General features: G+C 41.5%; 2 protein-coding genes across 4 annotated transcripts in view; one reads left to right on the forward strand and one right to left on the reverse strand.

Annotated features, from left to right (window-relative positions):
* LOC128020926 (beta/gamma crystallin domain-containing protein 3) overlaps window positions 1-11,690 on the forward strand; it is a 39,408-nt gene extending 27,718 nt beyond the window's left edge. For all 3 annotated transcript variants that reach the window (XM_052607738.1, XM_052607739.1, XM_052607740.1), the window contains 6 exons: window positions 6,504-6,630; window positions 7,319-7,446; window positions 7,524-7,647; window positions 9,002-9,163; window positions 9,533-9,692; window positions 11,123-11,690. In XM_052607738.1, coding sequence (XP_052463698.1) covers window positions 6,504-6,630; window positions 7,319-7,446; window positions 7,524-7,647; window positions 9,002-9,163; window positions 9,533-9,692; window positions 11,123-11,211 — 790 coding nt within the window. In that variant the 3' untranslated portion in view covers window positions 11,212-11,690. The remainder of the gene's footprint in view (window positions 1-6,503; window positions 6,631-7,318; window positions 7,447-7,523; window positions 7,648-9,001; window positions 9,164-9,532; window positions 9,693-11,122) is intronic.
* A 2,499-nt stretch (window positions 11,691-14,189) lies between these two features.
* On the reverse strand, window positions 14,190-17,275 carry tiprl (TIP41, TOR signaling pathway regulator-like (S. cerevisiae)). The gene is made up of 8 exons (XM_052607741.1): window positions 17,119-17,275; window positions 16,904-17,025; window positions 15,996-16,175; window positions 15,827-15,926; window positions 15,635-15,766; window positions 15,471-15,566; window positions 15,316-15,378; window positions 14,190-14,734 (listed from the first exon to the last, which is right to left on the reverse strand). Exons 2-8 carry the CDS (start codon window positions 17,011-17,013, stop codon window positions 14,600-14,602), a joined length of 816 nt encoding a protein of 271 aa, XP_052463701.1. The 5' UTR covers window positions 17,014-17,025; window positions 17,119-17,275; the 3' UTR covers window positions 14,190-14,599.
* Between the last annotated feature and the right edge of the window lie 10,124 nt (window positions 17,276-27,399).

Here is a 27,399-nt window from a genome sequence, read left to right on the forward strand (position 1 = left end):
TGTGTTTGTGTCGGCCCGTCTCCACACACAGACACACACACACACACACACACACTCTCTCTCTCTCTCTCTCCAGCTGTGTTTGTGTCGGCCCGTCTCCACACACACACACACACACACACTCTCTCTCTCTCTCTCCAGCTGTGTTTGTGTCGGCCCGTCTCCACACACACACACACACACACACACACACACACTCTCTCTCTCTCTCTCTCCAGCTGTGTTTGTGTCGGCCCGTCTCCACACACACACACACACACACACACACACACTCTCTCTCTCTCTCCAGCTGTGTTTGTGTCGGCCCGTCTCCACACACACACACACACACACTCACACACACACACACACACACACACACACACACTCTCTCTCTCTCTCCAGCTGTGTTTGTGTCGGCCCGTCTCCACACACAGACACACACACACACACACACACACACACACTCTCTCTCTCTCTCTCTCCAGCTGTGTTTGTGTCGGCCCGTCTCCACACACACACACACACACACACTCTCTCTCTCTCTCTCCAGCTGTGTTTGTGTCGGCCCGTCTCCACACACACACACACACACACACACACACACACACTCTCTCTCTCTCTCTCCAGCTGTGTTTGTGTCGGCCCGTCTCCACACACACACACACACACACACACACACACACACACTCACACACACACACACACACACACACACACACACACACTCTCTCTCTCTCCAGCTGTGTTTGTGTCGGCCCGTCTCCACACACACACACACACACACACACACACACACACACACACACACACTCTCTCTCTCTCTCCAGCTGTGTTTGTGTCGGCCCGTCTCCACACACACACACACACACACACACACACACACACTCTCTCTCTCTCCAGCTGTGTTTGTGTCGGCCCGTCTCCACACACACACACACACACACACACTCTCTCTCTCTCTCCAGCTGTGTTTGTGTCGGCCCGTCTCCACACACACACACACACACACACACACTCTCTCTCCAGCTGTGTTTGTGTCGGCCCGTCTCCACACACACACACACACACACACTCTCTCTCTCTCTCTCCAGCTGTGTTTGTGTCGGCCCGTCTCCACACACACACACACACACACACACACACACACTCTCTCTCTCTCTCCAGCTGTGTTTGTGTCGGCCCGTCTCCACACACACACACACACTCTCTCTCTCTCTCCAGCTGTGTTTGTGTCGGCCCGTCTCCACACACACACACACACACACACACACTCTCTCTCTCTCCAGCTGTGTTTGTGTCGGCCTGTCTCCACACACACACACACACACACACACACACACACACACACACACACACACACACACTCTCTCTCTCTCTCCAGCTGTGTTTGTGTCGGCCCGTCTCCACACACACACACACACACACACACACACTCTCTCTCTCCAGCTGTGTTTGTGTCGGCCCGTCTCCACACACACACACACACACACACACACACACACACACACTCTCTCTCCAGCTGTGTTTGTGTCGGCCCGTCTCCACACACACACACACACACACACACACACACACACACACACACACTCTCTCTCTCTCTCCAGCTGTGTTTGTGTCGGCCCGTCTCCACACACACACACACACACACACTCTCTCTCTCTCTCTCCAGCTGTGTTTGTGTCGGCCCGTCTCCACACACACACACACACACACTCTCTCTCTCTCTCTCTCTCCAGCTGTGTTTGTGTCGGCCTGTCTCCACACACACACACACACACACACACACACACACACTCTCTCTCTCTCTCTCTCCAGCTGTGTTTGTGTCGGCCCGTCTCCACACACAGACACACACACACACACACACACACACTCTCTCTCTCTCTCTCCAGCTGTGTTTGTGTCGGCCCGTCTCCACACACAGACACACACACACACACACACACACTCTCTCTCTCTCTCTCTCCAGCTGTGTTTGTGTCGGCCCGTCTCCACACACACACACACACACACACACTCTCTCTCTCTCTCTCCAGCTGTGTTTGTGTCGGCCCGTCTCCACACACACACACACACACACACACACACTCTCTCTCTCTCTCCAGCTGTGTTTGTGTCGGCCCGTCTCCACACACACACACACACACACTCACACACACACACACACACACACACACACACACACTCTCTCTCTCTCTCCAGCTGTGTTTGTGTCGGCCCGTCTCCACACACACACACACACACACACACACACACACACACACTCTCTCTCTCTCTCCAGCTGTGTTTGTGTCGGCCCGTCTCCACACACACACACACACACACTCACACACACACACACACACACACACACTCTCTCTCTCTCTCTCTCTCCAGCTGTGTTTGTGTCGGCCTGTCTCCACACACACACACACACACACACACACACACACACTCTCTCTCTCTCTCTCTCCAGCTGTGTTTGTGTCGGCCCGTCTCCACACACAGACACACACACACACACACACACACTCTCTCTCTCTCTCTCTCCAGCTGTGTTTGTGTCGGCCCGTCTCCACACACACACACACACACACACTCTCTCTCTCTCTCTCCAGCTGTGTTTGTGTCGGCCCGTCTCCACACACACACACACACACACACACACACACACTCTCTCTCTCTCTCTCCAGCTGTGTTTGTGTCGGCCCGTCTCCACACACACACACACACACACACACACACACACACACACACACACACACACTCTCTCTCTCTCCAGCTGTGTTTGTGTCGGCCCGTCTCCACACACACACACACACACACACACACACACACACACACTCTCTCTCTCTCTCCAGCTGTGTTTGTGTCGGCCCGTCTCCACACACACACACACACACACACACACACACACACTCTCTCTCTCTCCAGCTGTGTTTGTGTCGGCCCGTCTCCACACACACACACACACACACACACTCTCTCTCTCTCTCCAGCTGTGTTTGTGTCGGCCCGTCTCCACACACACACACACACACACACACACACACTCTCTCTCCAGCTGTGTTTGTGTCGGCCCGTCTCCACACACACACACACACACACACTCTCTCTCTCTCTCTCCAGCTGTGTTTGTGTCGGCCCGTCTCCACACACACACACACACACACACACACACACACACACACTCTCTCTCTCTCTCCAGCTGTGTTTGTGTCGGCCCGTCTCCACACACACACACTCTCTCTCTCTCTCCAGCTGTGTTTGTGTCGGCCCGTCTCCACACACACACACACACACACACACTCTCTCTCTCTCCAGCTGTGTTTGTGTCGGCCTGTCTCCACACACACACACACACACACACACACACACACACACACACACACACACACACACACTCTCTCTCTCTCTCCAGCTGTGTTTGTGTCGGCCCGTCTCCACACACACACACACACACACACACACACTCTCTCTCTCCAGCTGTGTTTGTGTCGGCCCGTCTCCACACACACACACACACACACACACACACACTCTCTCTCCAGCTGTGTTTGTGTCGGCCCGTCTCCACACACAGACGGTGATCACTCAGACGATACTTCGTCAGGAGCTTTCTCTTACTATAGTCCTTAATTTTGATCAAGTAAGGTGCCAATTGATAGCTAGTCTTTAATCTATAGAAGTATTTTAATTTATTAATTTGTTCTACTTTGATCTGCCAATCATGGATGTATTCTTCCTGGGTTAGTTTTCCAATTTCTTTAACTTTTGCGTGTCTTAATTGAATGGTTGAGCTGAGTTGGTGTTTTCCCACTAAATGGTGCATGGGGTCACTCTCTGGGTGTCCTGTCCTGTACATAAGAGCGCAGTGATGGTAATCATCTGTCCGTGTGTCTGATAGATGGAACCAGAACTTGGCTGTTCTCTTCTGGATGTCTGCTAGAAGAGGGAATCTGCCCAGTTCTGCCCTGCAGCCGAGACTAGGGGCGTTTCTGTCAAGTCCCAGGATGTTCTTGCAGAACTCCAGGTGGAACATTTCAGTGGGTCTTTTATCCCAAGATGTGTAGTTTAATTTAAATTTGGGGCCCCAGATCTCACAACCGTATAGAAGAATTGGTTTGATGATGCTGTCGAAGATTTTTAGGCATAATTTAATAGGTGGGTTGAATTTGAACAAAGATTTTCTAATAGTGTAATAAGCCCTGCGTGCCTTATCAGTCAGATGTTTTATTGCCAGGTCTCTCTCTCTCTCTCTCTCTCAAATCAATTCAGTTCAATTCAATATGTGCTTTATTGGCATGACAATTGCTACAATATATTGCCAAAGCATGGTGTTTACATTGAATCTAAAAACAGATATATACAGTGTATATATATATATATATACACACCTCGTCGTCTGTCTTCTTCATTTACACTCTTTCACTGTATTCAGATATTCTGTAGTTGTGTAATCCCTTTTTAAGGCCAAATAACATTCAAGTTTACTTTGTTTTTCTGCTCTGTATTTCCAGTTAGTCAGTATTTTTTTGTGCTTTTGTAATTTGCTTGGGCCAAATTGTGTGGATGGATATTTCAGAGTCCTGATGCTGGATGTTGTTAATCGTATTAGTTTGTTTTTGCAGCTTCAGGACCATCTGAATCAGTTGATTTTGATATTCTAGGTATTATCAAATTGCCTGAGTTTTGAGAACGTAGCGGACGTAGAGGAGTATAATGTAAAAGGAGCTCATTCAAATACTGAGGTGCTAAACCATTCAGGGCTTTATAAGTAATAAGCAATATTTTAAAATGTATACGATGTTTGATAGGGAGCCAGTGCAGTGTGGACAGGACCGGGCTAATATGGTCATACTTCCTGGTTCTAGAAAGAACTCTTGCTGCTGCATTTTGGACCAAGAAACTTTCATGTTGACCAGACTCCCAATAGTTTGATATCTGATTTCATTATTTTAATTAATGGTAATTTGTTCCTCTCCAATTCATTGGGCTGTAAAATTTGTCTGATTTCAATAGATTACAGCTTTTGACAGAGTTGAACATCAGTATTTGTGGCGTTTGGGTTGAGCTCTGTTCTTATGAACATGACTGGAGTCTTGTACAGTGACATGGAGAGGATGTGAAAGATCAGCGGTGGTTGGAGTGCTCTCTTTAAGGATGTTCATCATCTGGCGTGATGTACTTCCTGGCCATAGAGCCTCTCCAACACAAAGTGAGACGATCTGTGTGAAAGTGTTTTTATATGATCTGCATATGCCAGCGATGTTGTTGTCATTGTAAAGAAAGAATAAGATATTAACTACCTTGTATAAAATGTGAATCATTTCGGTGTATTAATTGTCCTCTGCTAAGGTTAACTGGGGAAAATGTGCTGCAACAATCAGTGATGATCTTTTTCTTGCATTGACCATTTTTCCTGATTTTAGAGACTGTACTGGTCAATTGTTAGAGGTTAGAGAGACTCTTACCAGTAACTGTTTGTCAAGGGGTTAAAACCTTTTCACTGTCACCCGTCCCCTCTGTGGGTCGCCTACATTTACTTCACTATATTACAATTAAATTTAATCTAATCTTGACAAACTATATATTGTTGGAAAGGTCTAAGACTCCCAAATATGTATTTTACCAATGTTTTTTGTTAAAAGTGATGTAGAAAAAGTTATCAATTAATTTATGAAAAGAGTGTACCCTCAAAAATCTACATCATAAAAGGATGTTGCGTTGTCGTCTTTTTCTCGATCACATTCTAGAAATCTTCAGAAATTATATATCAACTGAAAATTTAAAATCTCCAAATTTGTCCTTTAAAACTCATTTTAAAAACAGACTATGCATTACCATGTAAATGGTACATCAATATCAAGTTACAAAATGTTTTTATTAATGAATTATTCAAATTTAACTTTGGATCGTGCACTACAAAGTCTATGTTCAAAAATGTGAGTGAGAGTTAAGGGGTTAAACTAAATGGTAGAGTTGGTACTCCTTGGAGAGCTCCTTTGGCTTGACGGTGAGATCAGACCGGTGTGGAGAGCCATAAACAAACCACAGACGACGAAGAAGGTCTGAGATTTACAGCGGAGAATCCTTCATGGTGTTGTGGCTGCCAATGCTTCTATTTCTGTTATTAATCCCAATATAAGTGATAATTGGCCTTTGTGTTTGCTATTTTGATTGTGACAGACTGGGTTCTTTATTCAGTTTGTTATGATGTTTGGAGAGACGTTTTCTAAGCATTTGGTTCTTCTGGTTTTCAGAAGTAGAGAGTGAAATGTCAGTTGTTAAATTTTATATTAGGTCATGCAAAAAATGGCTCCTGTGAAAGCCAGATTGAAAGTAGATTTCGAATTCTATAGGACTACATTTAATGTAGAAGAGTTCACTAGCATGTGATGTTTTAAAAATGTTTTATATTTTGGGACTCTTTTGAGTGAAGTCACATTTTCTTTTGGATACAGGTTACTGTGTTGTCGAAAACGGTTTTAAATGGATAAAGGTGTATTGAAATAAAAAAAAATGGTTTCTCTCTCTTATAGTTGGCTGCTGTTCGATGAGGAGTGTTACTCTGGTAACCAGTATATCCTGGGGGAGGGGCATTACCCTGATCTCACTTCCTGTGGCTGCACATCCACAGCCATTAAGTCTTTGAAGCCCATTCCATACGTGAGTCCATGAGAACCAACGTCCACCACAATATTTCAGGAGACATAAGAAATAAACATTGTGTAGTGACTTTAGTATGCAAGGTTTCTGCAGGTCTTAAAAAGTTCCTCAAAGTAACGCCTTAAAAGATCTTAAATCTTTTAAATCAAGAATCATTTACTGCAGATGAAACTGGACCAAATTACGTTTATGATTAAAATAAGAACAAATACAGTATCTGCCAGTGAGGAATGAAAACTTGTTTCCCTTTGAATTAAGTTGTTTTTTCAAGTTGATTTTCTGAGCTCACTGAGATATTTGTTCTTATTTCAGTCATAAACTTGCTTCATTTTGATAAATTTCTCCGAAAAAAAACGACTTTATATCTTAAGGTGTTTCGCATCTCCACTAAATGTATCTTTAGACACTGGAAAACAGGACTGGAAATCTGGAAATAATTTTTTTTGCAGTGTGATCAGAAATTCTAAGTTATTTCCATTTTCTAGTGTTTGGATCAGAGATTATTATATATTTTTAGTCAAATCTGTAGGAAGTTGTATTTGAAAAATCTATTAGACATACATATTCAGAAAGCATATTGACGTATTGTGTTCCATTCAACTTCAAATTCAGATGGTTTTAAATTCTTACATGTGCCTTCACCAAATTTACAACAACCCCGGCTGTGTTTGTTTGTTGCTCCCTTCAGAGTTTCGCCGAGCCGTCCGTGAGTGTCTTCTCTCTCAGCGGTTTCGAAGGCCTTGAGGATTCCTTGTGTTCAGACGCGGAGGATATGAGCCACTTCTTCATCCAGTCTGTGAGAGTCCACAGCGGCCTGTAAGAGCTCATATACCTCACGCTCCTGCCTAAACTCCCTCAGAATCAGTGATGCACACGCCGCTGTCGTCTCACAGGTGGGTGGCGTATGAATACGCTCGCTTCAGGGGCCGGCAGATGCTGCTGCAGCCGGGAGGATATGCGCTTTGGGCCGAACACAGCGGCTGGGACACAATTGGATCGTTGAAGCCTCTCAGACAGGTCAGCTTTCAGTCCATCACTGGATGACCGCTCTCACAGGATGGCACTATTCAGTTAGCTAATGGTGAACTGTGCTGATTACAGCTTCTGTGTGGATCTAGATTTACTGATTTACATCATGGTTGTGGCACAAAACTCACTTATTGAGCGCGAGATGAATGCTCTCCTCATAACCAAAGTGACTTAAGCACGTCTGATCATAGTGAATCTAGGAGTTTATTATAGAAACATTCTAAACATATTAAAGGGGTCATATGATGCTGCTAAAAAGAACATTATGTTGTGTATTTGGTGTAATGAAATGTGTTTATGCAGTTTTACTAAACCATGTCTGCATTTGTGATCTGAGAAACGACAAACAAGCTCTACTGTACACTGCTCAAAACTGTGTTTGAATCATCAGTGGCAAATTCTTTAAATATTAAAACGTACTTGCATACCGTTAGTCAGAAGTGCCAGACTGTCCTTGCAAAGTTTGAAATGCCTCCCTTTATAGAAAAAAAATTAGGAAACAGTCCTCCATAAAATGCACAGCACACATCTGAATATTTGGGTTGAACTGGTCTGGAACAGTGTTGTAAATACAACTTAAGCCCCGATTTCTAGTCCTGTCCTCTTTTGGAAGACACTTTCACAACAAAACACACAGCGTCTCCACAAAATTGCGCCGGCAGCAACAGAGAGAATCTTTACGCAAACATTTGGGCGCTGTTATGCAAATCTTCCCACATCGTGACATAGACATGGGAACGTGTTCGAATGAGGCGTTTTAGGAGGACGTGGATGAGTCTTATCTGTTTGGATTTGAGACTTTAGTCTTTGCAACTTTACAGATCTTCTTCAGATCTAGCTCTACTCCAAAGAGAAAGAAAAATGCATCATATAACCCCTATAGAAGCAAATTAAAATTGATTTAGTATTCCTGTCCTGTCTGATCCAAGCAGCTGCTGTAAAGGGAACATTAGAAAATCTGTGCTTTTATTTGCAGCGCTGCAGAAACACAAGTTCTGATGAGTTTGTTTGATGTCACTATATTTTGTAGGAGTCTGTAATTATTTTTCAGCGTTTAGTCGTTCGGAGTCTTTTCTGCATCAAACATCACTGTTCATCTTGTGTTATTAATACATCAATACACTGTTGTAATGTGATTTGTATTTTATTTTTTATAAGTTTAAACTTATGGTACCAGTGGGCTTTTCCTAAAGTTCAGGTGCTTTCTTTTTTTTTGTAAAGATAAGATCATGTTATGTAATTCCGTTGTAGATTTGGTCCTGAATGAGATGCGAATTAAAACACCAAACAGATAAAAGAGGATTGTAATGTCAGAATCCCACTCCTGTATCTCTGTCCTCAGCCCAAAGCGTACATCCAGCTGCGGAGCCGAGCTCGGGGTTCAGTCCTCACCAGCGAGAACCTTCCAGACGGATCCTTTCCAGCCAAACTCTTCCTGAGTCCCGCTGACCGCTCGCTGGACACACAGCGCTGGATCTTCACCCACGGCCTCCTGAAGAACACGGTCAGTGAGGAGAACACGGTCCACATCTGTCGAGAGGATCTGATCAAAAACAGACTTCTGTCAGTGTAACATAAATGAAATTATAAACCACAGCATGAGCTGAACTTTAAAGTTTGGGTTAGGGTAACCCTTACATTTCCTCTTCTAGATGTTTCATATTGTCATCACAGTTTGCAGAAAACAAGTTTTTCGAGTCTCTTTTATTTCTACAGCTCTTCATACAATACAGATGGTTTCAAAGCAGCTTCACAGAAATAAAGCGATTCAGCTGTCAACAGTAGTTTCAGTGTTGATGTTTACAGGTTCTGCAACACGTGTGTGTGTGATGTGATGTTGAGCATCATAACTCTCTGGTGTGTGTTTCTCCAGGCGCGGAGGGGCTGTCTGTCTGTGATCGGTGCGAAGGCCTGTGCCGGAGCCCCAGTGGCATTATGGGAAGAGCACGGGCGCATCAACCAGCGCTGGAGTCTGAATGAGGACGGAAGCATCTGCTCTCATCTGAACCGCAGCCTGGTGCTGGACCTCAGAGGTAGGACGAAGCTCGTTCTCCATCAGAAATAACACTTTTAGTTCCTAGGGCTTTTTCTACAACCCTTTTCTGTGGGTCTTCAAAAGGACTTAAATCAGAGCAGAAAATTAATTCATCACCTTTATTTATATAGTGCTTTAAACAAAATACATTGCGTCAAAGCAACTGAACAACATTCATTAGGAAAACAGTGTGTCAATAATGCAAAATGATAGTTAAAGGCAGTTCATCATTGAATTCAGTGATGTCATCTCTGTTCAGTTGAAATAGTGTCTGTTTTAATTTGCAATCAAGTCAATGATATCACTGTAGATGAAGTGACCCCAACTAAGCAAGCCAGAGGCGACAGCGGCAAGGAAACGAAACTCCATCGGTGACAGAATGGAGAAAAAAACCTTGGGAGAAACCAGGCTCAGTTGGGGGTCAGTTCTCCTCTGACCAGACGAAACCAGTAGTTCAATTCCAGACTGCAGCAAAGTCAGATTCATAAAGTTTTACATTCATAAAGTCACGCCATTAAATGTTGCATGCACTTCAAAAATAAAAATAAAAATAGGAAACAATGGAAAAATATCATTGAATATTTTTGTCAGTTTTTTTGTCTTGTTTTCCAGTACAGAGATTTAAACATCCTTATATTTACTTTAGATGCAAAATGATGATGAAGACAAATCACAAAATGAAGTGAGATGTTTAAGAGCAAATATCTGTCAGTCAGGTATGGATTAACGTTGGCAGATATTTGTTCCTTTTTTCCATCATAAATTCACTACTTTTTGACTAATTTCTTTAGATCTCTCATCATCTGTCATTTTTGCATCTTGTTCTTAACATTTGCAAAGGAGAGTATGCACTGAAAAACAAAAACAAAAATACCCAACACTTGTTTGCAGTGTGATCAGACCATTGTCTTGTGTTTGGAGATATTCAAGCTTTAGTGTTAAATATTTACTAACTTATGGAGATCTGTGGGACGTGCTTTCAAACTTTGAAGTGTTGCTAACACAAGACATTTTGTGTTCTCTCTACATTTACATTTAGACGTAATGACATTTAATGTTGCTTTGTTAGAATGGTGTTTTAAGTGTATTAATGGAAAGCACTTTGGTCAACTCTTAAGTTTTTTTAAACTGACTTGACTTTCAATTTATTACTTATATTTTCTTCATTAGGTAAATTAATGTTAAAAAGCTTTTAAGTCTTAAATTTGCCATCATAAAACCAGCAGAAACACTGAATACATATCAGCTTCTCTATAATAAACAGGAAGATAACAACCAAATGAGACCAATTCGATTCCGCTGGAAAGACTCAGTTCAGTTCAAGTTTTGATCTCATCCGATAGTGTCAGTGTCATCAAATCATTAATAGGACTGAAGATTAGGTGTTTTTTTAAGTGTGTTCTGATCTGAAGGTCTTGTGTGTCTCAGGTGGATGTGGTCCGGACAGAGATCATCTGATTCTGAGTCCTCTTCACGCTGATAGTGCCACTCAAACCTGGGACATCGACGTGCTGTGATGCACAGAAACACACGTGTTATCAGGGACTGAAGCCAAATCAGAGCCAATCCTTCAGATTCAGCTACTCACCTACAAGCCAATAATCGATTCTGGGCCCTTTTGCTGGAAAAGACAGTCTAGCACTGTTTGAAACTGCTCTGTGACTGTGGAGGAACGAGCCTCTGTGTGTGTTTTTATCTTGTTCAGCGCACTTGCACTAGCAGAAACCTCACATGCATTCTGCAGATGTTTCAGATGAAGTCATGCTTCATCCTCCTGAAAGTGTCCCAGAGAGCTCTTCTGATGGAGCTGTAGCATCACGAAAGCGTTCAGATGGTCTACGCTAAAGCTAGTCATTTCACTGGAGTCCTTCAGGAACACTAATGTGTGTTTCGAGTCAGCCGTGAATGCACCACAAACATATAATGTGTACGGCGACGCTTATAAGCAGCATTTTTTAAAAGAATCTCAACAATAAATCTAAACCGTAAAAATGCATTGTGTGTTAATTTCAATATTTCACACAGGATTTGGTAAATGATGACACAACATTGTTTGATTCAGCATGCAGCTATAGTTAGTCACACAGTTCCTGAGTTCTGTTCCTGATGAAGATGGACGCTGTGCTGCAGACGGTTGAGCTTCAGATCTTCAGATCTTCAGCACGAGCTGATGCTTCAGATGTTTGCCAGACCTGCAGCAGTCCTTCACTCCACAGTCCCAGTTTATCTCCATCCTGCAGGAGCTGCTTCAGACGAGGAGAAGCGCAGACCTGAGAACGGTCTGACTGGACAAGACTCATGAGCACTGGTCTGAGAGACGACCCCTTCATCATCATCGTCATCATCATCTTCATCATCGTCATCATCTTCATCATTACGCGTGTTTCTTTCTTGTTCTTTAAAGAATGCAACACAAACACCACCAGCTCTGTGGCCTCGTCCTGATCAGAGAGACTAATAATAATAATAATATTCAAAACTAAAATAATATTTCGGCAGCAAAACTGTTTTCAACATTGATGATAGTCAGAAATCAGAATATAAGAATGATTTCTGAAGATCATGTGACACTGAAGACTGGAGGAATGATGCTGAAAATACAGCGGAGCATCACAGAAATAAATTACACTTTAACACAGATTCACACAGAATTTTTACATTATAATAATATTTCACTGTTTTTACTGTATTTCTACAAAAGCAGCATTGGTGAGCAGAAGAGACTCTTTCAGAAACATTAAATATATTAATTAATTCTGAATTTAACTGGTTGTGTGTGAGCTTGTCTCTAATCGTGTTTTCTAGACTGTCTTTGAACCGGAGACACAGTGTTTTGCAGCGACGGCGGTGTCTCAGCAGAAAGAGAAACCCAGTGGTCACAGACGTCAGGCCTGAGAGACTCGCTGGGTTCGAGTTCGGCCTGCTCCAGCAGGTACCGTGGCAGTCTGGGAGATATGAAAGTCTTGTTTCACATTAGCTCATGATCGTGCACACACACACCTGCTTACTATCGTCAGGACTGAAGCCGAGAGCCTTCGGAGTTGTAGAAATGTAGAGTGTTGATCTCATGTTTGAGAGTAATTAGGCTGAGAGCTGATCTTGGCGTCGCGAGCTCAATGCTCTCAGTTTAACATATTCTAATCTTTACATTATTATTATTAGTATTTTATTTGTAACGCATAAGAGCTATAAATGTTGAAGGGTTACCTGTATGTTTTCCAGGATTTTTGCACATTTAATGAAGGTAAATTTAAGACTTTTTAAAAGGGAAGATCCTTAAATAAAGATAGATTTACTGGAGACATTAAATGACAGAAAAATCATTGAAGCAAGAACACATATCTGACAAATCAACTTAATTCCCCACTAACAGATATTTTTAATGATTAAAACAATAACTCATTTTATATTCATCAGTTTCTCAGAAAATAAGACTTCTCATATTCCTTTTGAATCTTCAGTAAATGTGTCTTGATATTTATTTAGCAGTTCATGCAACATTTAATGCCATGACTTTATGCCCTTAAGACTTTCTTCTCTGACTTTACCTTTTTAAGGCTTTAATCTGTGGAAAGAATTATTTTTAAGAGCCAAGGAAAGCCAGAAATCTGATTTTAGCCCATTGTGTCATAAACATAGGGGGAAAAGCCTTCTTTTCTAAATTACTTTTGTGTGTTAAGACTTTCTCCTTCTGTTTTTACATTTAGATTTAGATAAGTGAATTTTAACATATGTATACTTCCAAGTTTGATTTTCGGGCTCCTCTGCTTCTGTTTTCTTTGAGTTCATGAATTCCCTGAGAATCGAACATCATGTCTTTGAGATACAGAAATATGACATTAACTAAACGAAGCTTGACTAAGCAGTTAATTACGAGCCCTCAGGTTAAAACACGGGTGGCACAGAAGGGGAGAAGTAGATGTGTAAGAATTCTAAAAGCAACTGATTATTGAACATTTTAACACAACTTTAAAATTTAGATCTTTTCTACAAAGCATTTCCTTAACGATCCAAACTGTGTTAAATTTAGTTTATTTTTTTTACAAACAGACTATAATCATACGTTTAATACCCCGTCCTACTCAAGAGAATTTCTCCAATAATAGCAAATATAACTCTTAATATAACCGTTATCCAACTAAAGAGTCATCAGTTATATGAGTTGAACTGATTCAGAGAAGCGATTATTAACTAAAACCTCGATCATCTCCAAGAGGTTTTAGACGAGCATCAGAACTTACTTGAGATTTTCTCAACGACTAACAGACCATTCATAGAATTCACAATTTTCTCAAAACTAAAAATACAATCTCAGAACTACACGCCAACTTGAAAGAGTAAACCTCAAATATTTTACTCAAAAACATATTGTCTTTTTTCATAATCCAACTTCCGAGTCAGATGACACAAACGCCCCTGGAGCCACACAGATGGACACTGCGTAGAGCACACTAACGAGTTCAGAGCTATTTTACAGCACACAACAGCGAAGGAGTGCAGAAACTGAGAAATCTCAACAACACACCACTGTAAAGAGATCTGAAATACACCAGAAAAACTCAACACCAAAGAACTGAATATAAAAAACATCACAATACACCATACTCTCAATTACTGGACATCAAACCCACAGCACACTGGAACGTGTTTAGTTTTGAGAACTGAATGGTTTGTGAAATTGTGCCAATGATTCAGTCACAGTGTGTTAGCAGTCAAAAAACTGTTTTTGTTTCAGTATTAGTTCATTCTCATCACTTCTAGACATAGTTCTGAATCCAGCAGAAAGGATTTTAATGCAATCCTCTCCAATCAAACAAGCATCACATTACAAAGCACACATTCAGAAATGCACAGAGTTCAGATTTAGTGTCTGTAGGACAGCTCCACGGCTCCGGGTTCGAGTCTCTAGTGCGCGCTCTGCTCTGATGATTCTGCTGGCGTCGTTCTCTCTGGAAACTCCAGTTTCTCACACTCGATGAGCTTCAGCGGCAGGTGCGGAGCGATCTCATTAGGGTCCGTGTAAACGGCTGGAGGCATGTGCTGCAGAGTCAAGCACAGACACGCTGAAGCACACGCAGCATTCGTTTGTTCAGTTACAATTACATTAATGTACTTTCATATTTTGTATTTGTAGATATTCAATTATAGAATTCAGCATCTAGAAATACTAAATATATATATTTAAAAAAAAAACATGCAGTAAATATAAATTGTTTATTACCTGTTAATCACTGTTTGAGAATAAAAATAAAATTTCTAATTAAAAACTGAGTGTAGAATATTTTGGAGGGCACACTTAGTTTGGTCTTTTTTCAAAGAAAGTGAAAGTAAAGTTATAGAAGTTTATTGTTATGAACAATGCACAAAAGAACTTTTCAAATTTTATGAGAAATCTGGTTTTTCAAAACATAAATCTAAATAGGTTGATATCTCAGAAAACTAGCTTTCGTTTGGCTAGAGTGAATTTCAAAGCATTTTTTACTTTTTCCAAAACTATTAAACTTTTTTAAATCATGTCCTTGGTTTTTTTTGTTCACACAGTAAATGCCAAAACGGTTTCATACCGTTCCAATGAAGTAAAACCTTCTAAAAGTCAGAAAGGACTAAAGAGCAGCACTCACCTGGAGGTCTGACATCTTACATTCACGTGTGCTGAATTCTCGAAGCATGTAGTTTTTTCCAGCCTGTTTAAAGCAGTGCAGAGCAACGAGGTTTAAAGCATGGTAAAATCAAACCGTATTCTGTGTTGTCTTGATGGTGAGTGAGTGGAGATTGCCTCGTGAAAAAGACGCGTGTCGTTTATCCTGATCAGCACTCCGTCCACTCGCAGGAAGAACCGCAGCAGGAGGAAGAAGCTGGTGGGCATCACTCTCTGAAACATCAAACATCATCTTTCACACGATGCACCAGAGACGAGAACACAGATCTGACAACACTCACGATCTTCACGCTGATCATGGACACGCCGTGATCGTGCAGCTCATCCTCGAACAGCAGCACGTCCTCGAAGAACTTGATCTGTTCTCGTGCTCTCAGCTTCTCCATGTCGATGCGCTCGCTGGTGGGCTTCACCTGTGAACAAGGTCTGTCTGGGTCAGAGGTCACCAGTGGAAGTGTTTAAGCACACAGTACCTGGATCTGCAGGTGCTCTCCCAGTAAAGTCCCTCTGTAATCGGTGGTGTAGGTCCAGTCGTAGCGCTTCACCACCTCTTTAGACGCCTCAGTCTCGGCCCTGCACAGACACCAGTCAAACATCTCTCTCCAGGCTCCAGTCAATCACACCACCCTTCACCACGTTTACCTGCTTTGCTGCCACTCCAGTGCACATGCCACTTTCACAGAGTCCTGCATGTTATTGACACGCTTGAGAGCGTCGATGGCGTTGAATTCGATTCCGAAACCGTCGGTGTGCTGAATGCGCAGCACATTGTCTCCGAACAGCATCTCTGGGAGAGCCGGCATGTTCATGGTCTCTGCTAACCTGCGACAAAACACAATCTGTACTGTATAAAGCGCTTCACAAATAAATCAAGGAGTAGGATGTGAACAGGTCAGTCTGCTGTGTGTATATACACCTCTTTTCTTGTTAATTAGGTGAATTATCTGAACATTTCTTGACAGTATAAACACATATACTCAAGTGTTAGTGTGTTCTGTAATTGGCTCGACCTGCTTTATTTTTTCCATTTGCTATGCTTGAGCTTTAATGTTTTGCTCTTATATATATTTACACACATGTTCAACTAAAAGAGAGAGATATAATGTAATGGTGTATGATGCCCAATCATAAGCCTTTTCAAAAATGGTGACAAAAGCTTGATTATAACAAAATAATGTAAAAAATTGTTTTATGGTCCCAAATACTGATTAAGCTACATTATTAAAAGCTTATTAATTTTTTTTGTTTTTTACTTCATCAGAATGGTACAAATCTTATAGTAATATGCATTGATAAAAACTTCACTTCAACAGTTTTTTTTGCTCCCTCAGATTCCAGATTTTCAAATAGTTGTATAACAAACCAGACATCAGTGGAGAGATTATTTGTTCAGCTTTCAGATGATGTATAAATCTCAATTTCAGAAAATTTACCCTTATGACTGGTTTTGTGACTGAGGGTCACAAATCTCCTAAAATACTAAATATTAAATAAAAACTTCATGGACCTAAATGACAGTACATTGATTTCTTTAAACAGGAAGTATGTACCTCTCGATGTCTTTGGACTTCATGATGTGGGTCTTGGCGGAAGTGAAGGTCCAGGGCCCGAAGCTGAAGTCCTGCTTGCTGCTCTGAAACCCCGCAGAGACCGAAGACATGCTGCAGACGAGCTGAAGAACAACACAGAGAGAAACCTGTCACACTCTCACCTCATTATACTGCGGACTCCAGAGCTCATGCGATTCCAAAACTTGCACACATACGTCAAAGACTTCAAAATTGTTGAAAACACAGGAGTAAACGAGTAAGAATAAACGAGTCCAACGTCGTATCCGTTTCCATGTATGTACAGAACCGAGGTCGAGCGAACAGTAACTTCCGACAGTTCCGGTTCATCATCTTCTTTTGGAGATTTGTGGCGGTTGGCAAACAAACGATAGGTGCATTCCCGCCACCTACTGGGCTGGAGTGTGCATCGTTGACGGAATAAGAACTACATTAATAATAATAGTAATAATAATAATAACAACACTAATAAATTAATTAGTTAAAAAGGAGAGAAACTTCTTAATCCTGTTAAACAGATCCAACTTTTAATGCTTTATTTTTTTTAGTAATGATTCAAGCCATTATTCAACTGTTTTAACGTGAAATATTTCCAATCACCTTTTTATTTTCATTCTCAACAGAAATGCCACTTCGTTATCAAAAAGAGAACAAGTCACCTTTATTTATATGTATCTTTATTTTATTATTTATAAGAACAATGTAATAGTGCATTGTTTTGTGCTAATCCACACAGACTATAATTCCCAGACTCATCCTTACCAGTGGTGTAAAGTAAAGAAGTAAAAATACTTTGTAACAGTACTTAAGTATTTTTGGGATTATCTGTACTGTACTTTAGTTTTTATGTTGCAGCAAACTTTTTTTTTTTTTCTTTTTTTTTTTGATGCCAACTTAACTATACCAGAGCCGAGGGAAGTTGCTGCTTTGTGAACGGGGCAAAGGCAGTACTGAAACACTGTAGCCCCTTTCACACTGCACGTCGGACCCAGCAAATCACTACGTGCTGGGACAGCTAACCAATCACAACACATTTAGTTTTTTGGAAGGCAGGCCTTCGCAAACCCGAAACTAATCAAACCATTTGTGCCAGACTGGGGAGAAAGGTATTGTAATAATGTAAATTATGTGAAAAATAATGCATTTTCTGAACAACCAAGCATGAGATCATGTTCTAGTACACCTGCCAAAATGAAATTAAGACTTTATAAAAGAGCATAATAGGACCTCTTTAACCACTCCTATCCAATCAAGCTATTGAAGTTAGAAAATCCTGTATCATGACCACTAATAAACATACATTGTCAATAAGATAAAAGTTGGTTTTGATTAAAGTTGCTATTGTCCCCATAGGTTTTTGATATAAATATTGTTTGGTAATTAAATATCGCCGGATAAAAATGTAACTAGTAATTAGTACTCAGATTAGTTAGTCGGAGTAGTTCACCTCGCCCCCGTGATGAGCTCCGGGACACGCCCACCGATAAAAGGAAAAGGCTGAATGGACGAACTGGTGCCGTTTCTTCTCCTTCTTACTGTCTGTTTTTCACTCTTTTCATCTTGTGGCCTTTAATGTAGATCAACTCTCACCTGCCTGAACAAGCATTATATTTATTTTATATTTATATTTATATATTTTTATTTTACAAAGATTAGCAGTAGGGTTATGCTAAAATGGTTGGTTAAAATGGTTCTTGCAGATGTGATAATGTTTTTTGGAGAGTTGCTTTAGTTCATACAGTATAGCTTTGACCTACATACAGTATTCTTTCCCCCTCAAATCCTGAAAAGTGTGTACTTTTAAGTTTGTAGTCCACTTTATCCATGACAACAGTGTTTAATTATTTTAAAAATACAGTGTCTTTTTCCATTTGATGAAAAAAAGTGGTTTTGAACATTTCCAAATAGTTTTCTGAGAGCGATTGTAAGTTCTACTGCATCATGATACACAGTCTTACTATTAGCTTTGACTTTTATATATTTTAGTCTGTCTTTCAATGGACAAAAACTTTACATCTATTGGCTTCACATCATTAAGTCAGTTGTCTTGAAGACTTGAAAGTTTCAATAGTCTGAGCTTTTCTTACATAAATTGGTAGACTATTCCAGATATTAGGAGCAGCCACTGCAAATGCTCTGTCACCTTTGTTTTTTAGCCTAGATCTGGGGACATCGAGGAGCATCTGATCGGAAGACCTCAGTAATTTGACGAGTGTGTGGACATGTAGAAGCTCGGTCAAATATGAAGACGACAACCCACTCAAGATTTTAAAAACAATTAATGCAATTTTAAATTTAATTCTAAAACAAACAGGAAGCCAGTGAAGTGAGGCCAATATCGGTTTAATGTGTTTGGTCCCGGTTAAAAGTTGAACTGTAGCCGTCAGAGTGATGACTGATCTAAACTGGCGAACAAAGAGTTACAGTAGTCTAATCGCGACGTAATAAAAGCATGTATGACTCTTTCAAAATCTTTTGCTCAAATTGTCCCAATCATTGTCACTGTTATCTTGGGTAAACGATATAAAGAAGTGGCCAGAGGTCATATTTATGTGGACATATTTAGCTACTTTGTCCTGTAAGAAGGAGTTGATGAAGCAGCAATGAAAAATTATAAAAGTAAAGGGGCCTAACAATATTTACATAGTGGGAAAATAGGGCGTGCTCTCTTCCACTGCGAGGATGATTTTGTCTTTTTAAAAGCAAATGTGCACCCCAGCCAGTTAAGCAGTCCAAACCACTCTGCGTGAGTGCTGGTTAGTAAGTAGGGATCTGTGGAGAGTACTGGATGTTCGTGCATTGCTGGTTTGGGAAGGTCATGTAGTCATGCAACTTCAATATTATGGAAGGTAAGACTATCACACACATCATTATTAATTATTAATCACGGTAATATCTTGCAACGATTGTGGTGTTAACATAAGTATGTTATAAATGTAAATATTAAATATATTAACATATGTTTGTGACATACATAGCTGCTGACCGGATGATCATCAAGTATCTTGTCTAAGCTCTTAATTGTACAGTGGAGTAAGGTAAGTGAACATTTATAAATTACATATTATAAAAGGAGGAGACTGGAACTTGGAAGTGAAAAATGCTTTAGATTCAGGCGTGCATCATTGTTAGGCAGATTTTCTTTTACAGATGAAATGAGCCAAAAATTATTATATATCACTTATAAAAAATTTTATACAGAATGAATAGATTTATGTGGTTTGGAATTAGTAAAATAACTTGGGGAAAAAAATATGATCAGAAAATCAACATGCCTAGTAATTATGCACAAAGTGTATATTTATTTTATTTATACAGTGCTTTAAACAAAATACATTGCATCAAAGCAACTGAACAACATTCATTTGGAAAACAGTGTCTCAATAATGCAAAATGATAGTTAAAGGCAGTTCATCATTGAATTCAGTTATGTCATCTCTGTTCAGTTTAAATAGTGTCTGTGTATTAATTTGCAATCAAGTCAATGATATCGCTGTAGATGAAGTGACCCCAACTAAGCAAGCCAGAGGCGACAACGGCAAGGAACCGAAACTCCATCAAAAAGGTAAGAAATGGTAGGTGTAACATTGTGTAATCATGCTATCACCTGACACAAGGAATAAGGTAATAATACTAATAATAATAATTTGTTACATTTATATAGCACCTTTCTGGGTACTCAAAGCACTTTTACATGAAAGGGGGGTAAACTCTTCAACCACCACCAATGTCCAGCATCAGCCTGGATGATGCGATGGTAGCCATATTGCGCCAGAATGCCCAACAGATGCTTAGTGGTGAAGAGGAGACAAATTAATGAAGCCAGGTGCAAGGTGATATGGCTGCTGGCAAAAGGTAGGTAAACATCAAGTGTAATAATAATGAATGATTTTAAAATAAGAAAATTCAGAAAGTTCTGAAATTTCTTTTAAGTATTGTGAGTCATGACACGTGTCCCGAGCTCTCATCAGCGTCGCCCTGGCAACGGAGCAGTCACACCTGCACCTGCTCTTCAAGGGCTGAGTGGCCACACCTGCGCCCCATCAAGCTCTGGCTACATAATCCTCACACACGAACAGAGAGGTGAGATATGTCTCCAAAGACCTGGCTAACTACAATCTTTTTTTTATTTATTTCCACACAGACAGCAATGTGTGACCGCCAGCTCCCACTATGCATGGACTTCAAGGACCCACACAGCACTGTGTGTGTCTCACAAACACACAGACAGAGAGAGAGAGTGAAAGAGAGCAAGCACCTAGAAACCCCTCATGTTGGTTGTTTCTCCCCACCTACCGTTTAATAAAAATCCACCCTGTCGTGTGATTCTTCACCCCATCACGGTATACAAACTAGTGCTGGCCAATTATTTATTGCATCCAAGACAAATCAAGTCAAGTCACCTTTATTTATATAGTGCTTTAAACAAAAACTATTGCATGAAAGCAACTGAACAACATTAATTAGGAAAACAGTGCGTCAATAATGCAAAATGGCAGTTAATTATTGAATTCAGTGAAGACATCATCTCAGTTAAGTTTAAATAGTATCTGTGTCAAGTCAACGAAAATGCTGTAAAGGAAGAGTCTTTGTAACTAGTGCACGTGACTAACTATTGCAGAAACTAGTGCACTTTACAAATATATAGTGCATTAACTAGTGAAATATAATAATAATAATAATATTTTTGATTTGTAAAGCACTTTTCATAGTTAAAAACAATCCCAAAGTGCTACACATAAAATCAAAAACCGGAAAGAACAATTAAAAGTTAGCAAAAAGTAAAAAATGCTTGTTTAAAAAGAAATGTTTTTAGTTCTTTCTTAAAAGAGTCTATGGCTTGAGGAGCCCTTAGGTTTTCTGGAAGGGAATTCCAAAGACGCGGTGCGGCTGAGCAGAAGGCTCGATCCCCCATAGTGCGGAGCTTAGTTCTGGATGGTTGAAGAAGGGCTTTGTTTTCAGAACAGAGGTTGTGTGAAGAGTTTTGTGTTGCGAGTAGTTCCTTTAAGTAGGGCGTTGCGTTGCCATGGATGCATTGATGGGTAAGTAAGATGATTTTATAATTAATCCTGTATGAGGCAGGGAGCCAGTGTAGTGAGTGAAGGATGGGTGTGATATGGTCATATTTTCTTATCCTCATTAGGATCCTGGCAGCACTGTTCTGAATGTATTGTAATTTTTGTAGACTTTTGCTAGGAATCCCAAAAAGAAGAGTGTTGCTGTAGTCCAGCCTGGAGGATACAAAAGAATGGACAAGTTTTTCAGCATCTGACAGACCAAGTGTGGGACGGAATTTAGCAATGTTCCTGAGATGATAGAAGGAGATCTTACACAGATGTTGTATGTGGGCGTCAAATATGAGTTGAGCATCAAATCTTACTCCCAGGTTAGTGACTGTCGATGAAATTGGAATGTTTTGACCAGAGAAGGTGATGTGCGTTATAGGTGATGACTGGACCTGGTGTGGTGTACCAACTAAAATAGCTTCTGTTTTGGAGCTATTTAGCTGTAGGAAGTTTGCCTTCATCCATGCCTCAATCTCCTCAAGACAGGAGCTCAGAGATGACAGAGTGGCTGTAGATGAAGTGAGGTTGGTTTTTATATATAGCTGAGTGTCATCGGCATAGCAATGAAATGATATTCCATGCCTGTTGACTATGTGGCCAAGGGGAAGACTATAAATGGTGAACAGAATCGGGCCGAGAACCGACCCTTGCGGGACACCAAAAGTGACTGTATGCGTCTGAGACTTTACACCTCCCAAGGAAACATGCTCTGTTCTTCCAGACAGGTAGGACTGGAACCAGCTCAAAGCAGTGTCAGAGAGTCGGATAGAATGATGGAGATGCTGAAGGAGGATATTGTGATCAACCGTGTCAAAAGCTGCAGATAAATCCAGCAGAATGAGAAGCAATGGTGTGCCGGTATCAGCCGCCATCAACAGGTCATTTGTGACCCTGATCAGGGCTGTTTCAGAACTATGAGCGGAACGGAAACCGGACTGAAATTTTTCAAAAAGGGAGTTTGAATTTAGATGATCCTGAAGATGGGCAGCAACAACTTTTTCTAGAACTTTGGACAAGAATGGATTAGAACTTCAGGGTCTGAAGTGGGGTCTTTTAGAAGGGGTTTGATGACAGCAGTTTTAAGAGCAGATGGAAAATGACCAGTATGTAGAGAATGGTTGATGACTTTGGTTATTAAGGGACTTAGAGAGCTGATGTGTGTTTTCACCAAAGCTGTGGGAAAAGGGTCCAGCGTACAGGTGGAAGCTTTCATCCTGCTAATGATGTCCTCAACTTGTTGCTTAGAAATTACAGGAAAACAACAGAGAGGCTGGAAGGTCCCAGGCTGTGGGTCGGCAGTGGGGACAGACAGAACAGGAGTGCTGGAAAGGAGAGAGCGGATGGTCTCAACTTTTTTCCTGAAGAAGGTGATGAAGCTGTTGCATTTCTCTTCTGAGGTATCAGTGTTTGAAGTAGTTTGTGCCTTGATGAGATGATTTATTGTGGAGAAAAGCTGCTTGGAGTTTCCCTGATTTTCACTAATGATGTTTGAGTAGAACTGTGTCCGTGCTTTTTTTAGTGACATTGAGTAGGCCTTCTGATGTTCTTGATAGGCTATTTTGTGAACAGTAAGTCCAGTTTTTGAAACACGCCGCTCAAGTACACGCCCCGCTGTTTTCATTTTCTGTAGTTCTGGAGTTAACCAGGGGGACGTACGAGAGAAAGTGACTATTCGTGTTTTTTCAGGTGCATGGAGGTCCAAAATACTGCGGCGCCAAGGGAGCAGTTGGGGGATCGATGCCTTGCTCAAGGGCACCTAAGTCATGGTATTGAAGGTGGAGAGAGAGCTATTCGTGCACTCCCCCCACCCACAATTCCATCCGGCCCGAGACTAGGACTCACAACCCTTCGATTGGGAGTCCAACCCTCTAACCATTAGGCCACGAGTCTAACGTGCACTTACTAGAACACCTGACTATATATTGCACTAATGCAATTGACTAACCCTAACCCTAACCCTATCTCTTTCTCTAACCCTAACTCTAACCCTATCATAACCCTAACCCTAACCTATCCCTATCTAACCCTAAACCTTACCCTAAAAAATTGAAGGGCAGGAAATAGCCTTGAACCGACCCACAATCTAATCCTAACTCTCATAGAATCAAAGGCAGGAAATATGCCCTTTATCGATACTCCTATCATAATCCCCATTGAATGGTAGGCGGGAAATAGCCTGGAGTAATATAGAATGAGGGGCAGGATATAGCCGTCACTTAATTAAGGAGACAGATTTCTGTAGTGCTGGTTGGCTCAGCGGTAGAGTGATAGACGTTGGACAGAGAGACCCAGGTTCGTGTCCCAATCATTGCAGGGTTGTGTTTTCAATTGTTTTCTAAAGTGTTTCTATGGTCACCATGGACGAGTTGACTAGGACAAGGTATGAGGTGCATGAACGATACAAGTGACTTTCAGGCAAAAGTTTGTGACATTGAACAGTTATCCTGGTAAGGATGATGTCTGTTCAGTTCTAAGATGCATGAACTTTGAAGAGGGGTGGACTGGTAGAAGCTTGGTGTGCAGAAATGTGCGTCCACCAGTCTCACAATCTCGGCCTAACGGGAAGGAATGGGAGGTTTGGGTTGGGCTTTTTCAGGTGCCCCGTATACCTTGCGGTGTTAATGAAGGGTCACTTGCACGGTGAGTATCCAGCCTCCCTGGGTCCACTTGGACAGCACGCAGGGAAGGTGGCCTGGGGCTAACAGGCCTTAATTGGAGCCCAGTATTCTATGGGGCAAAACACAATTTGCTTAGTACATGGGTTGCACCAAGGGAGAGGAGAGAGGATATAGAGGGTGTTAGGGCTAGTGGAAGAGTCCAGTTCAAGACCTTGCCTATATTTATAAAGGGTGCTCAGACAGCTGGGGTGGTTGTAGTGTAAAACCAGATGGTTGAGAGTTATCGGGATCACAACAGTGGCATTGTGGATCTGGTGAAGGTCACGTTAGCCAAATGACTGAGACACACTGCCTGTTTCATAGGAGCAGTTTCCACCCGAGACACACCTTCAAAGGGATACTTAAATCACAATTGCTGAGATTCCACCGTATATGATCACAGAAAGAAGAATTCTTAAAAGCAACCAAAATTTTATTTACAGCACTCAAACACAGAGGTTATACGAGACCGTTTTTGAGAAATGTCTTAAAAGAATTTAAAGATTACATTGAGAAACCTGCACTGCCAGCTCAAAATACAGAAGAAAAAATTATACCTTTGGTCACCTTTTACTCATCTCAGAGCACATAACTAAATTGGGCTACTAAACAAAATTTCACTATGTTTTTGAAAGAGACTTCTCATTTACAGAATCACAAACCAATTGCGGCCTATAAAATGAATAAAAATCTATTGGATATTCTAGAACAAAGTAAAATACAAAGTTCCAGTACCAATATGAATCCCAAAGCAGGATTGTGTAAATATGTGTATTTGAGATGGGTAAATAATAGGACCATTAAACAGATCTTTCAGGTTGATTCAAATACTTCAGTGGGAACCGCCAACTGTGTATACATGATCTTTTGCAATAAGTGCAAGAGAAAATACGTGGGACAGAGGAAGAATGAAATTAGAAAGAGAATTTATCAGCATACTCATGACATAGTAAACAAAATAGAGAAATGTAGATTCATTGTAAGACACTTCATGTCCCACGGCCTTCCCTCTCTCAGAGCCACGGTGCTCCAAGCCAACGCACTCTGGGATCTAAAAGATAGACTCCAGGCAGAGAGATGGATTAAAAAACTGGGTACATTATACCACAGGGGACTCAATGAGGTCTGAGAGAGGGAAGGACTGATTAAATGTGAATTACTTTCTATCATTATATGTTTTAGATTTTGTAATTCCTCCCCTTTATATACTTTCTTTCTTAAAAATAACCCTTGGACCTCCCAGGTTAACTACACTACACCTAAACCTAACCAGGTCAACCGCACTACACCTAAACCTAACCGGGTCAACCACACTACACCTAACACTAACCAGGACAACCACACCACACCTAAACCTAACCTGGACGACCACACCTAAACCTAACCAGGAGAACCACACTACACCTAAAACCTACCCATTCTACCACTAATGGTTTGAAACTTATATAATTATGTGTATTGTATTATAAATAATGAATATAACAGAATATTTATTTGAAATCTTGTTTTATTGGGGGGGATGTTGTGGGTCTGGGCTATGGGGCTCTGCTCAGACGGTGAAAACAGGTGGCCATCAGGAGTATAAAAAGGACAGTGCATTTACCGATGTTGAACTATGTTTCAGCTTCTAGATCTCATTCGTTCCTAACCCTAACCCTAAACCTATTCCTATGCAGGAAATATGGCCTTAATCCACACTCCTATCCTAATCCCCATTGAATGGTATGGGGGAAGTAGCCTGGAATATTATAGAATGAGGGGCAGGATATAGCCGTCACTTAATTAAGGAGACAGATTTCTGTAAGGCTGGTTGGCTCAGTGGTAGAGTGATAGACATTGGACAGAAAGACCCAGGATCGTGTCCCAATCATTGCAGGGTTGTGTTTTCAATTGTTTTCTAAAGTGTTTCATTGGTCACCATGGACGAGTTGACTAGGACAAGGTATGAGGTGCATGAAAAATACAAGTGACTTTCAGGCAAAAGTTTGTGACATCTGACGGTTTTCCTGTAAAGGATGATGTCTGTTCAGTTCTAAAATGCATGAACTTTGAAGAGGGGTGGACTGGTAGAAGCTTGGTGTGCAGAAATGTGCATCCGCCAGTCTCACAATCTCGGCCTGACGGGAAGGAATGGGAGGTTTGGGTTGGGCTTTTTCAGGTGACCCGGATACCTTGCGGTGTTAACGAAGGGTCACTTGCACGGTGAGTATCCAGCCTCCCTGGGTCCACTTGGACAGCACGCAGGGCAGGTGGCCTGGGGCTAACAGGCCTTAATTGGAGCCCAGTCTTCTATGGGGAGGAATACATTTTGCTCGGTACATGGATTGCACCAGGTGTGGGGAGGGAGGATGTAGAGGGGGATAGGGCTAGTGGAAGAGTCCAGTTCAGGATTTTCTTGCCTTGGTTTGTAAAGTGGGTTCAGGCAGCCAGGGGTGGTTGTTCGAGAGTTATCGGGATCCCAACAGTGGCATTGCGGATCCGGTGAAGGTCGCATTAGCCAATTGACTATGAGACACACGACGAGGTCTGATCACCCTGGGCGGGTCGCCCCGGTGGAGTGTGTCTAGCGTTTAAAGAACCGAAACACCTGAGGATCCTGGGGTACGCTATTGATAATGTGTCTTAAACATTTCTCCCGATGCTTGCTCTGGGGAGACTAGGAAAGGCCAACGGGGCCCAGGTTAAGCGAAACCTTGGGAACGGGGTTCAGGTGACTACAGGGAACGGCAGTGCTGGATTGTCAGGTGCTTTTCAG

Source organism: Carassius gibelio, chromosome A10 (genome assembly GCF_023724105.1).
Source record: "Carassius gibelio isolate Cgi1373 ecotype wild population from Czech Republic chromosome A10, carGib1.2-hapl.c, whole genome shotgun sequence".
Lineage (NCBI taxonomy): Eukaryota > Metazoa > Chordata > Actinopteri > Cypriniformes > Cyprinidae > Carassius > Carassius gibelio.